The sequence below is a fragment of the Boleophthalmus pectinirostris genome, unplaced genomic scaffold (assembly GCF_026225935.1).
Source record: "Boleophthalmus pectinirostris isolate CB_2022bp ecotype Guang Dong unplaced genomic scaffold, ASM2622593v1 HiC_scaffold_1, whole genome shotgun sequence".
Taxonomy (NCBI): domain Eukaryota; kingdom Metazoa; phylum Chordata; class Actinopteri; order Gobiiformes; family Gobiidae; genus Boleophthalmus; species Boleophthalmus pectinirostris.
The window spans coordinates 38,348,943-38,361,442 of record NW_026570970.1 but is presented as its reverse complement, the minus strand read 5'-3'; the positions used below and the strand labels follow the sequence as shown (position 1 = coordinate 38,361,442).

Genomic DNA, 12,500 nt, shown 5'->3' with positions numbered 1-12,500 from the left:
ACAATTGTTGTGCTGTTATATTATACGTGACACCTGTGGATCATGTTATAATTTGAACATTTTAAATCACAATATTGATCTAAAACGAAGTGACGACGAGACGCTGCCCAATCCTTTAAGTATTATCCATTTTAAAAATCAGATTGGAGAAAGAAGTGGAGCTGAAAATGTGGGTCGATCTGCAAAACAGCATTTTTCAAAGATGCACAGATCAGTCCAACTGTGGGTGAGGAAATGGTGAGGAGAAACAACTAGAACATGGTTAATGGTTTCAATAAAAACCTCAAATCTAAACTTGACAAAATTACTCAAAATGATTCCAAATTCAATTGATTTTAACTCATGATGTTTCTTTTTGCAGTGCACAAACACAACCCTGGTTCCACCACATTTAGAGACTCAAAGATTTAAAAACAAAATCAAGATTAAAAGGGCCAAGAGACTGAAACGAGCTCATGTGTCACGGAATTATCTCCGATTTCACAGTCTTTGTCTTTAAAGTGGGAATAAAACACCTAAACTCCGCCCACAATGACTTTACAAACAAAGATGCTGGACTGGGCGGGGCCTGGAGGACTAAAGGGGAGAGTGGGGGGTGGGTCTGGAGGACTAAAGGGGAGAGTGAGGAGAGAGGAGGGGAGGGGTCTGGAGGACTAAAGGGGAGAGTGAGGAGAGAGGAGGGGAGGGTCTGGAGGACTAAAGGGGAGAGTGAGGGGGAGGAGAAGCGGATTCTGGAGGACTCAAGGGGAGAGAGAGGGGAGGGTCTGGAGGACTAAAGGGGAGAGTGAGGGGGAGGAGGAGCGGGATCTGGAGGACTCAAGGGGAGAGAGAGGGGAGGGTCTGGAGGACTAAAGGGGAGAGTGAGGAGGAAGAAGGGATTTAGAGGACTAAAGGGGAGAAGAGGGGCGGGTCTGGAAGACTAAAGGGGAAAGTGAGGGAGGAGGGTTCAGTAGGACTAAAGGGGAGAGTGAGATGCAGAAGGAGGGGTCTGGAGGACTAAAGGGGAGTGTGACGGGGGAGGAGAAGGGGCAGGGTCTGGAGGACTAAAGGGAAGAGTGAGTAGGAGGAGAGGAGGGGTCTAGAGGACTAAAGGGGAGAGTGAGGGGGGAGGAGGAGTCTGGAGTACTAAAGGGGGGGTGAGGGGGAGGGGGGGGTCTGGAGGATTAAAGGGGAGCGAGGGGGGGGAGAACATTGCCCAATCAGGTGTTTGTATCAGAAACACCTGGCTGTACTCTCGGCAGTTCTGTGTGATGTTGCATAGTACTTGAAAATGTAGAGGCCACTGGATGCAGCACACAAACAGATTTAGGCATTTTTTACCACAAAGTTTACAGAGTTTGCACAAAGGTTTCCAAAAAAAAAAAAAAAAAAAAGACTGAATTGTAGACAATGCCGTTTCAACCACCAGTTTAGTAGCAAAAAAAAAGTGGATTTAGTGTTTAGTTCCACTTAATAAGAATATTGTTCTAAAACTGCTTAGTAAAAGAAAGAAATCAAATAGAGTTCATGTGTCCTTTTATGGGACATCGCCGTAAATGACGTCACAACAAAGTGCTGCTCTACATGCTCCATGCTGACGGCGCCCCCTATGGACACACACAGGTCACAGTAGAGAGAAGTACATTTTGTTTGCAGAATCCTACATGTGTCACTCTTACCTCAGTCCTTTAAAGATCCTATATTATGAAAAGAAATGGCTCTTTATAACCTATAAGTCCTGTTCTAATGCTGTTACCTCCTGAAACCTGGAGTTGTGTTTTGTTTCATTCACACATTTGGAGATTGTCAGAATAATTTTATTATCCCATATTTGCTAAATACTTGTGTGATATTCTAGGCCTATGAGTTAACCATTTCTGTACTACAATTCTTTGATTTATAATGTACCAATCACTTGTCACTTGTTGAATAACCTCTCTGTGTTTGACAACTGTGTGCAGTGTCCTATCGCTCTAGTGAACCTCGAGATGATTCCTCACATAAAGCCAACTCCCACTGTCACACATGCAAGAGTTATGATGGTGTCTGTCCATACCTAAGGCACCTCCTGATTGTTAATCATGTTTTATGTGTTTGTACTATGCTTAGCTGCACCAGTTTCTTATTATGTCTTTGCTGGTTTCCCCTTCCCCTTGAGAATTATCATTCTGTAACTAGGGCCTCCTAATGAAATAAAAAGAGGAGAACGGCCTTGAGTCATCAGAACGTGTGGAGACTGTTGGTCTGATGCCCACTCTCTGCCCGTTCTCCTCATGAGTAAAACTGAATTAATCTCTTGTCTTTCTTCTTGTTTTTAATGTTTAGATAAACCTAACAGAGATGTAGACAGATCGCTACGCTCAGATAACTAACACGAGTTCAGAATGCTCCACCTTCCACCTTCTGATGTCATGAAGCGATAGTTTCAAGTTACCAGCTTTTACCTTTACTGTAGTTCAGCAGAGGTTGGAAAATTCCAGATCTGAAATCAACCACATGTTTCCAGTGAAGGTGTGTGGAGTTGAAGGTAATGTGGTTGTCAATCAAACCTGTTTCTAACACTAGTAGAACAGACATTGGGGAAAGAATCTGCCTGATTGGTCTGTTATTAATGTTCAGATGTTGATTAGGGACAAAATAGTGAAATAAAAAAAAACCAGGACCATGTAGAGTGGGTTAAAATGAACCAGAGTCCTGCACCGGATACCAAGCAGTTGCTGAAACAGGCGGGTTTTAACGTCCTGGAATGTATGGGCAGGTATGCGGGCTGGTAGTGATTACACACGGGCGGGTCAAGTGAACCAAATGAATGACGAGAAAACTACCTGACGAGCATTCAGGATGTCTGTTGCCCTGGAAACAAGTGACACTTCCTGGAACGATGGACCAGACTGAGAGAGTAAATTAAGAATATTTGTACTGTTGACACATTTAATACTTTGTTTGCGATAAAGTTGATTGCCGCCCTCTAGTGAACACCTTTGGTTTTAAGTTTTGTTTTTCTACCGCATGTGCTCACTTTCAAGCGTGATCGGCTCGCAGTGCAGTCTGACTGAATACGTCTCTGTTTTCAGCCTTGGGGCATCTTTGTCCGTAAGTTCGGCTTGTTTTGTGTTGTAATATTGTTTTCTTGTATTTCTATATATATATCTGAAAGTCGTAACATTAGTTTGAAACATTCACGGTATTGCCTATTGCTAGTTTCTGTTGCTAGCTCTGTCCTGTGTTTGGGCTGGGAAGTGGGGCTTTTATTTTGTTGTAACATGTACATTTTTTGTGTGTTTTGTTGCAGTTTTACAACGAAAAAAATGAAAAAAGAAAAAAGATAAAGAGACAAATGTGGGAATAAACGTCAGTAAAGACAAGTCTTTTGAATACGGTCGTGTGGACTCTCTTTTTTGTATGTTCACTATCTGTCTATCTTAGACCTTGTCCAATCCTGGTGTAATCCTGGTGACCAGCTTGTCAGTTTCGGCGTGTATATATTTATGGTAATGACACTGGTTCAGTCCTGGTTTAGTCCTGGTTCAGTCCTGGTTTGGTCCTGGCGATCGGCTCAGCGTTTGCAGTGTGTATATATTTATAATCTACTAATGACACTGTGTAGATTCAGTCCTGTCCAGTCCTGGTTTAGACCTAGTTAAGTCCTGGTTTAGTCCTTGACTATTGGTAACGGGTGGAACGTTAACGGGTCTGGGCGGGATTTAACTTTGATATAATTAACGGGCGGGTGCTGGTGGGTGTGGGTTTCCAAAAATGGACCCATGCAGGACTCTGAAACGAACATTTAAATACCAAAATGACGAGGCTCACAGCAGCAGGTACAGAGAGAGGGGCCACGTTTTTTCAATAGAAAGTGAATTAGTAGACCTGAACCTAGATCTGGGTCGAGATCTGGGACTCGGGGGACAGGAGGTCTTGGGGTCAGTGCTGATGAGGTGTTGACAGCAGAATCTCAGTCAGGACTTGGGGCGTGTTCACACCTGATCAAACCAGTGGATTTCAGATTCTAGACTGTGATGATGTCAGGCTCCCGGTGATGAGACAGTTTTATTGATTTGATTTGTCTTTACCATGAAATCTCCAAAAAATAAATTCATTGTTGGACCTGATCTTTTCTAGGAGTGACTAGAACAAGACTGATTTGAGCTGCTCCATCTGTGTGAAGTAACATTGGTGTGATCTAAAACGCAGTAACACGGCACAACACCAAAACTGGACCTAACCGGGACTAAAACTGGACCAAACCAAAGTCTACATCTGAACTAAACTGGGACCAAATAAGTGCAAGTGTGACCACACCCCCAAAATCTAGACCTACTTCCAGGACTTGGGGTTAGAGGTCTTGAGGTCCTCGTTATGGATCTGGATTCTGGTCCAGGTCTATATTTGGACCTAGTTTTAGACCTGGACTTGGGACTCGTGTGTGGGCGGGTATTTGTCACATTGTGGGGTTTAAACTGTTCTATAATTAGACCGAGTTCTTCTCTCAAACTGAACACTTCCACGTTTTGATGTCATGTGGTAATACAGGAACTCCACACACCTTCACTAGAATCATCTGGATGATTTCAGCGCTGGAGTACCACAGCCCTGCAATCTCTGCTGAACTAAATGGAAAAGGAGCTGTTCACTTGAAAGCTCCACACACTTGAGCTTCAGAGATGTAGACAGACTAAAAAGAAAGAGTTACTCAAACATGTGAATAAAACAAAACACAACTCGGGGTGCGTTTGTGAGGAGGAAACTACCCACAAGAGTCAGTTTTGTGTAATATAGAACCTTTAAAGCTCAGGGGGTTGGGGTTTAGGTTAAAGTGCATATAACAGGTTAGATCACATTTCTCTAAAACATACTTAACATTAGATTGAAGATTTTACTAAAACTATTTTGTAATTTGGACATTTTGGTGAAGTTTGTAATGTTCCAGCAGGTGTGACAGGACCAAATGACACAACAGTTATGATTAAATTAATACAAGTAAATGGTGTGACATTTATTTATTAAGTTAAATGAAGGTTTAAAGTGTCTGAGAAATGTGTTTCTTGTGCGTAAATTGTGTCTGGATGGAGTAGAGGGATTCTGATTTACAACTCAGCGCTACTTCCTGTATTTGTGTACTTTTCTTCTCACCTTTTTTCCACAAACTGACACTTAGCTGAGGTAAAACTATGATAATGACAGTCCTCCAAACCAAGTCAGAATGAAAACAAATGGAAACCTGTTATATACATTTTAAGTAAAGCTTAAGGTAAAGTGACTGTAGTCAGAGATGGAGTGAAGTAAAAGTAGTAAAATATGGTACTTAAGTATAACTTTAAGGCATCTGTACTTCACTGAAGTATATCTGAACTTTTTGATACTTTTTACTTTGACTTCAGTACATTTGAGAGCAGGTATCTGTACTTTCTACTCACCTACATTTTTAACAGGACTGAAAAGTAAAAGTATTTTTATTATAGTCTGAGACCTGCTGAAAAGTCAATTAAATTCTTTCTGTTTAATTGCTCCATTTGAAGTTTTAGTAGACCTCAAAATACTTTAAAATACTTTTACTTTTTACTCTTTAAGTACATTTTTAAACAGATACTTTTAATTAAGTAGATTCTTCATGTGATACATTACTTGTACTTGAGTACTTGAGTACTTGAGTACTTGTTCCAGCACTGACAATAGTGTATGTTGGGATCAGTCAGTGTAATGAAGCGGTCAGTGCTAAGTGGACATTGACAGGAGGGTTTACACTCTTTGGCTTTGGACCAAGGTCTAGATCTGGACCAGGACTAGGTCTTGGGACTTGGACCAGGTCTTGGGTCTTGGATCTTGTGAGGTCTTGGGTAAGTGAGGAGCAGACAGGGGTCACTCGGGGTCAGCTGTAAAAATAAAGCTCAGATTTAGGGGGCACTCGGGACCTGTTGGTGTCACGGTTGTGAAACTGAAATACGATGTTTAGATACAGAGATTCACCGTGAAACTACGACTGTGACAGAGCGACTTAAAGAGGAGCAGGACGGACATGTCAGTCAACAATCCTCCGGTCTGAAATTGGACTAGTCTTCTGTTAAATAGAACTGTAGTCCAAGAAAGACATGTCCTGCCCATTGACCGGTCGACTAAACACGGGGTGTGGAAAAACTCTCAAAACTATTCCCCCAAACTGCACTGACAAGAACACACCTGCAGGGGGAGCTCATGTGAACACTACTATTTATGAAGCAAAATTACTAGGAAACAATGTATTTATTTAAAGACTGATTCAACTTGTGAATCATGAGTTGAATGTGACTTAACAGAGAAATACCTTTTTTTTTTTCAGATAACTTATTCCTTACTTACTTACTCCTTTCTGTTGTTATACAAATCCTTATAATCTGACACATTTTGATTGATATTTTGACTGACGAAGACTTCATCAACTAAACAAGCAAAGGACTTCAGCTCTACTGTTGTATTTGGAGGATGGCTGACCATTCAAAAAATAAAAATATACTAAATACATGTTACTTTTGTTTAGGAGTGCATTGACTAATGGATGAAACATGACTAGTTCTTAAAATCAATGTTGTATTTTGATCATTGTTGTCTAGAATAAAGACTGATAAAAGTTCACCCCGGTTTAAAGAGGAACTATAAGAGAGCTGCTGCTGCCCTCTGGTGGATCTTATGAGCACTGCTGTGAGATGCTCTGCAGGGAACAGGTTTAAAACAAACCACACACGACCAGTCACCAGGGTGGACACACTTTTTCATGTACACTACTGGTCAAATGTTTTAGAACATGCTCATTTTTCCAGTTATTTATTTTAATTCAAGTCGTGCAAGTCCAATGAAGAGCTTGAAATGGTACAAAGGTAAAAACTGAACAGACAGAGGTTAAAAAACAATAAAATATAAAAAACACAAGTCCAAGCTCTGCCAAAACTGTCCAGCAGCACAGTGTCCAGACTTAAACCCCATGGAGTTGGATTGGAATGAACTGGACTGAAGAGTGAAGCAACCTACAAGAGCCACACATTTATGGAAACTTCTGCAACAGACTTGGGAAGAACTTTCTGAAGAATATTTGATAATATTTCTGTTGTAAAAAGAACGAGCCACGAGTGTGTTCAGCTGTTATATCTGCCAAAGGTGAACACTTTCATGAATCAAAAGTTTAAAATAAGTTTTGGTCAACAGTAAACAGTAAAAAACTGGAAAAAATGTGGTGTTTTAAAACTTTTCTGATCAGTAGTGCATGTTTCTTCTTTATTTTCATGATTATTCACACTATAGATTCTCACTGAAGGCATGAAAACTATGGAATATAGTAAACAAAAATACACTCAAAAGAACTCTTGTTTTAGATAACACTTGTTTTAGATTATAGATTTTAGCTTTTTTCCTTTGCTTTCGGTCGCTGTTTTGTACTTGTGACAGCTATGAAGTGAAAACTGTTTCAGGGACTTCATCATGAAGCTCACTGTCAGAAGAACAAGAGTTTACAGCACTGTCCACAAAGTATGGGAAAAGACTGAGGATGTGAACATAAAATATAATAAATATTAAATGATTTTTTTTTTTTCTGTGCTACATAATTCCATATATCCTGCTTCATACATCTGATTTGTTCTGTGTGTATATCAAATGTAGAAATCAGGAAACAAAGAAAAACACACTGAATACAAGTGTGTGTCCAAACTCTAACTCTAACTAATGAATGATATTTCTGTTCTGGTTTTTTCATATTGTTTTTATAAGAACTGTCCTTTTACAGTCACTTTCACTTTTTTGTTGAAAATTAAACTCTAAAGCTGTTTTCAGGCCGGTCAGAACGGTGCCGGGGCTGGTTCCCGCGTCAGTGCCCCTGGGAACCAAAGTGGTCATCGGTGAACGACCCTCGTTCATACTATTTACGTAAACCCATAACGCGTCATGGACAGAGGGAGTGGATTTACCACCAAATAAAAACATGGCCAGACAAAAACGGATGTCACAGAGAGGAAAATAACAATCATGGATCACATCATCAACCCCAGCGAGGATTTGCAATTATACAAATCATTATTTACATGCGCCAAGCTCTGACACAACATGGATCTGCTGTGGAGAAGGCGGCAGCGACACCGAATACAAAGATGTAATCTTATCAGGAGAACACTGACACATGCAAAACGAACGGAACATAATCGTTTCTGTAGACTTAAAACTTTTAGTTTCATACGTGATAGTTTCAATTGCTCTTTGTTTGTTTATTTTACCGTGTGTGACCCAGATGAACGTGCTGACGTCTTCTCTGTCTTCAGGGTTCGCTTAGGAGAACCAAGTTTTACTTTTCGGGTCCCGAATGCTCTGATTTCCGGCGTGAACATGCGAGTTGGTTCAAGATTAGGTGCAGGAACCGGAACCGGCCTGAAAACGCTTTCACTAAACAGGACCATGAACTCTCACACTGATCACAGGCTCCTGAAAATGTGCTCTTTAAATCCATTTTGTATTTTTTATCTTAATCCTGAGGCTGTTTCCTGTTGTGTGCATTGTGCCACCATGGTAACTGCTGAAGATTCCACCATAGACATATATGCAGAACACCCCAGCGTGACGTCAGCGCACACTATCCACACTCACAGATGACGGTGAGCCTGGCCCTGCTGCTGGTCTTGCCGATGCTGAACTCCACGTCTCCGCTGGTCTCCTCCGAGGTCAACCTGAAGGTCAGTCTGTGGAGCGTGCCCATCTTCTCCAGGAGGACCCGGGGGCTGGGCTGGAGAACCTCTCCGTTCAGAGTCCACACCGGAGCCTTCTGTACCGGAGCTGACACCTCCACCTGGAAACACGCCTCGTCCGGGGCCCGCACCTGCACGTCTGACAGCTCCTGGACCAGAGACACCGACTGGGCTGGAGACACGAGAGAGAGAAGAGAGACAAGGAAGAAGGACAGACTTTAAACTGTTTTCTGATACTGTTCATCCTGTTATTTGATCTAAGCCCATCTCAGTCACCCTGACACTAGAGGGCAGAGGTCAGAGGTCACAAGCAGCTGAGTACTGAGGAACAGGGGCCGATAAAGTGAACTTTGCACATACAAGGAAAGGAACACAGTGAACAGCTTTTATGAAGGAAGATCTATTGTGCTTGTGTCTGCTGTAGAGTTATAATCTCCAACATCATGAGGATCATCATGTTATCATTTGCACATTTTAAATCTCACCATTGATCCCAAATGACTTAATAAAAGAAACAAATCCACAGAATTTTGTGGTGTCCAGTGGGAGCTGGGCACGTCATGTTATGACAAAGTGTTGCAGGCTGTGGCCCCGAATATCATTCATTCAATTTTTCAAAATAAAACCAAAAATAAGAAAGTGAAAGAAAAAAAAATATTTTCTTCATTATTTATCTCCAAAACTAAAATGAAAAAAAAAAAAACAGATAACGATTAGTGTTTTTCAGTTTTAGATTTTGTGTCTAAATGAATAATGGAAAAAAACATAGAACGGCCATTTCCTGTTTCCATACCTTAAACTGCAATGCCGGATTTTTGCACCGCATACGGCCTGAACCAGTCTAAACCAGGACTAAACCAGGATTAAACCAGGATTAAACCAAGTCTAAACCAGGACTAAACCAGGAATAAACCAGGTTTAAACCAGGATTAAACCAGGTCTAAACCAGGAAGACTAAACCAGTCCTGTATCCGGCATCACAGTTTAAGTCATGGAAACAGGAAATGTTATCAGTTTTTTTCATATACACAAAATCAAAAACTGAAAAAACAAATTCATTATCCTTTTTTTTTTTTTCATTTTGGTTTTGTAGACAAATAATGGAGAAAATAGTCATTTGTTTGTTTTCTTATTTTTTGTTTTATTTTGAAAAATGAATGAACGAACGATACACGGATTGCCCTTCCTGTGGAGAGCTGCACATCACACTATTGCATTTTTGTAGATTTGGATCAATATGACGGCGCAACACTGCCCAATCTTTCGAGTATCACCCATTAAGAAAATCAAACTGGACAATCTTCTAATTGATTAATATTTCTAAATGAAATTTGAACCACATGAAGCTGTAACAATGCTGGAGTTTTACATTGAGAATATCTGCAGAATTTCTTTACTGTGTTAAAATTGCAAAATAAAACATTATTGTCTCAACAATCAATCAGTCATGTTTAATGTGGTTGGTTTATGGCAGTAGTTTAGTCTTTTGAGTGTTGGGTAACAATAACAAAAAATATATAAACAAACTTACTTATATGAGTATGTTTGAAAGGATTAAACAACGAGGAGCAGTGTATTACACAGTTTTAATTAGGGTGACCATATTTCCGTTTGTGAAAACCCGGACACCTTACCGGGGGTGGAGGGCGGGGCCTCGACTTTGAGCTACTCTCACCTCGCAACCTGTGCACATGGTCTCCCATTTGTCCCAACCAGGACGGAAAACGGACAATTTCTTGTACAAGTCATTGTCAAATGCACATTTGTGCGTCGGCATGTTGCAGACTGACTGACTGTTTGTGTCTGCTCGCTCCTTCTGATGCACAGAGCTACGAGAGACGCTCCATTTAATGGCCCAATGAACGGTAATGAAAACCCGGACATTTGCATCACTTCAAGGTTCAAGGTGTTAGTTATTTGTGTTTTAGTTGAAGCCAGTCCTTCTCTCAGTCGTTCATTTGTTAATATAATAAATAAAATGATTCCTGAGCTCTTACCCTCCACAGTGAGTTTAGCAGAGCAGCTGTGCTCTCCCACCTGCACGCTGTACGTGCCGTCGTCCTCTAGCGCCACCTGCTGTATGATGAGTTTCCTGGTGCAGCCCTCACTGCAGATCTCGAAGCGTTCAGAGGGGAGGATCACGCTGCAGCCTCTGTACCAGCGGCAGGAGCAGCGCGGGTTAGACACGGTACAGTCGAGAAGAACTCGAGTTTTCTCCACCACCGTCTGGTCCCGCAGAGGCTTCACGATGCTCACCGGCAGCTCTGGAACAAGACAAGAAATGAAGCAAGGACAACGCACTGAGGATGTGTGTCTGAGCTCAGTGCAGCGTGTCTTTGGATGTACGATGATTTAAGTAAGTAAGGAAGGAAGGAAGGAAGGAAGGAAGAAAGGAAAGAAGAAAGGAAGTAAGAAGTATGAAGGAAGAAAGGAAGGAAGGAAGGAAGGAAGGAAGGAAGAAAGGAAGGAAGAAGTAAGAAAGGAAGTAAATAAGTAAGTAAGGAAGGAAGGAAGGAAGGAAAGAAGTAAATAAGGAAGTAAGGATTGAGGTAGGAAGGAAGGCAGTAAATAAGGAAGGAAGGAAGTAAATAATCAATTCAAAAAAAAAAAAAAAAATACAGCATAAAAATGTGAAAATTATCTTATTTTTTCTCATTTTGCTTATTTTGATATGATTATAAACGATAAACTTCTGTGCCTTCTTTTTCATTATTATTATTTTGTACAACCATAGTATGAAATTTGTAAATATTTGTAAAGTTCTGTGATCAGCATACAGAAGAAACCACATCATTTTTAAAACTTTGTCATGATCAGGGGTTCATTTAAGTTTTTTCTTCTTCTCACACTTTTCGAGAAATGTGCTTTTCTGTTGTTTACAGTGTATACACACTGTAAGTGAGTATGTGTATGATTATTTTTTCTCTCTTGGCACAAACTCTAAATAAAAAATGAATCAATAAAATTTTAAAAAGAATGCAGCGATTGCTTTGAACGATATTCAAATACTTTCCGTCTGTCCGTGTCTCCTCTTGGCACTGATGGTTTGATTTGATTGATTTGAATGAAACACTCTGGTGGAAAAGTACCTTCCACGTCCAGATAGGCCACAGACTCCACGTGTCGAGCCACAAACTTGATCTCTCCAGAATCCTCCGGCCGCACGTTACACATGAGCAGGAAGTGCTTCGTGCCTGAAATCACACACAAGAGCAGCATTAGGAACAGCACGGGGAAGTCTGTGGAAACATGTATGCAGATGGAGAGATGACAGACTCTCTCCTTCTTTCTTTCTCTCACCTTCTTTTGTGGTCTTGTGTTCTGGATCGTCTCTCCCTTCCTCTACCCCTCCCTCTCTTTCCATTGCTCCCTCCCTCCTGCCCTCTCTCTCACCTTTTTATCTGCTCTTCATAGTGCTCGTGTTTGGATCCTCTCTTCCTTCCGGTCCCTCTCTCCATGGACCTCCTCCCCTCCTCCTCCCCCCGTCCCTCTCTCTCACCTTCTTGTCTGGTCTTGATGGTGCTCGTGTTCTGGATCTTCTCTCCCTTCTTGTACCACTCTCCTTGAACATCCTCCACAGACAGTTCACACATGAACACAGCGTTCTGGTCTTCTTCGATCTCCAGATCCTCCAGCTCATGAAGAATCACCAGCTCTCGCTCTGAAACAGTTCAGGAGTCAGAGGTCAAAGGGAAGATGATGTTGTGTGTATTTTGTATATTTTGTTTATTTCGGGGCAACCTACAACGTAATCAATAACAGGCTCTTGCCCCCATCTGGAGGATTTGGGGGAATACACATAAGACCAGTGTTGGGAGT

General features: G+C 41.3%; 1 protein-coding gene across 1 annotated transcript in view; it reads right to left on the bottom strand.

Moving 5' to 3' along the window:
- Positions 1-5,669: 5,669 nt before the first annotated feature.
- Positions 5,670-12,500, bottom strand: part of LOC110162715 (obscurin-like protein 1) — a 74,280-nt gene continuing 67,449 nt past the window's right edge. Inside the window, exons 18-22 of the mRNA XM_055162243.1 lie at positions 12,181-12,342; positions 11,771-11,875; positions 10,679-10,945; positions 8,584-8,853; positions 5,670-5,852 (exon numbers count right to left, since the gene is read on the bottom strand). Coding sequence (XP_055018218.1) covers positions 5,839-5,852; positions 8,584-8,853; positions 10,679-10,945; positions 11,771-11,875; positions 12,181-12,342 — 818 coding nt within the window. The 3' untranslated portion in view covers positions 5,670-5,838. The remainder of the gene's footprint in view (positions 5,853-8,583; positions 8,854-10,678; positions 10,946-11,770; positions 11,876-12,180; positions 12,343-12,500) is intronic.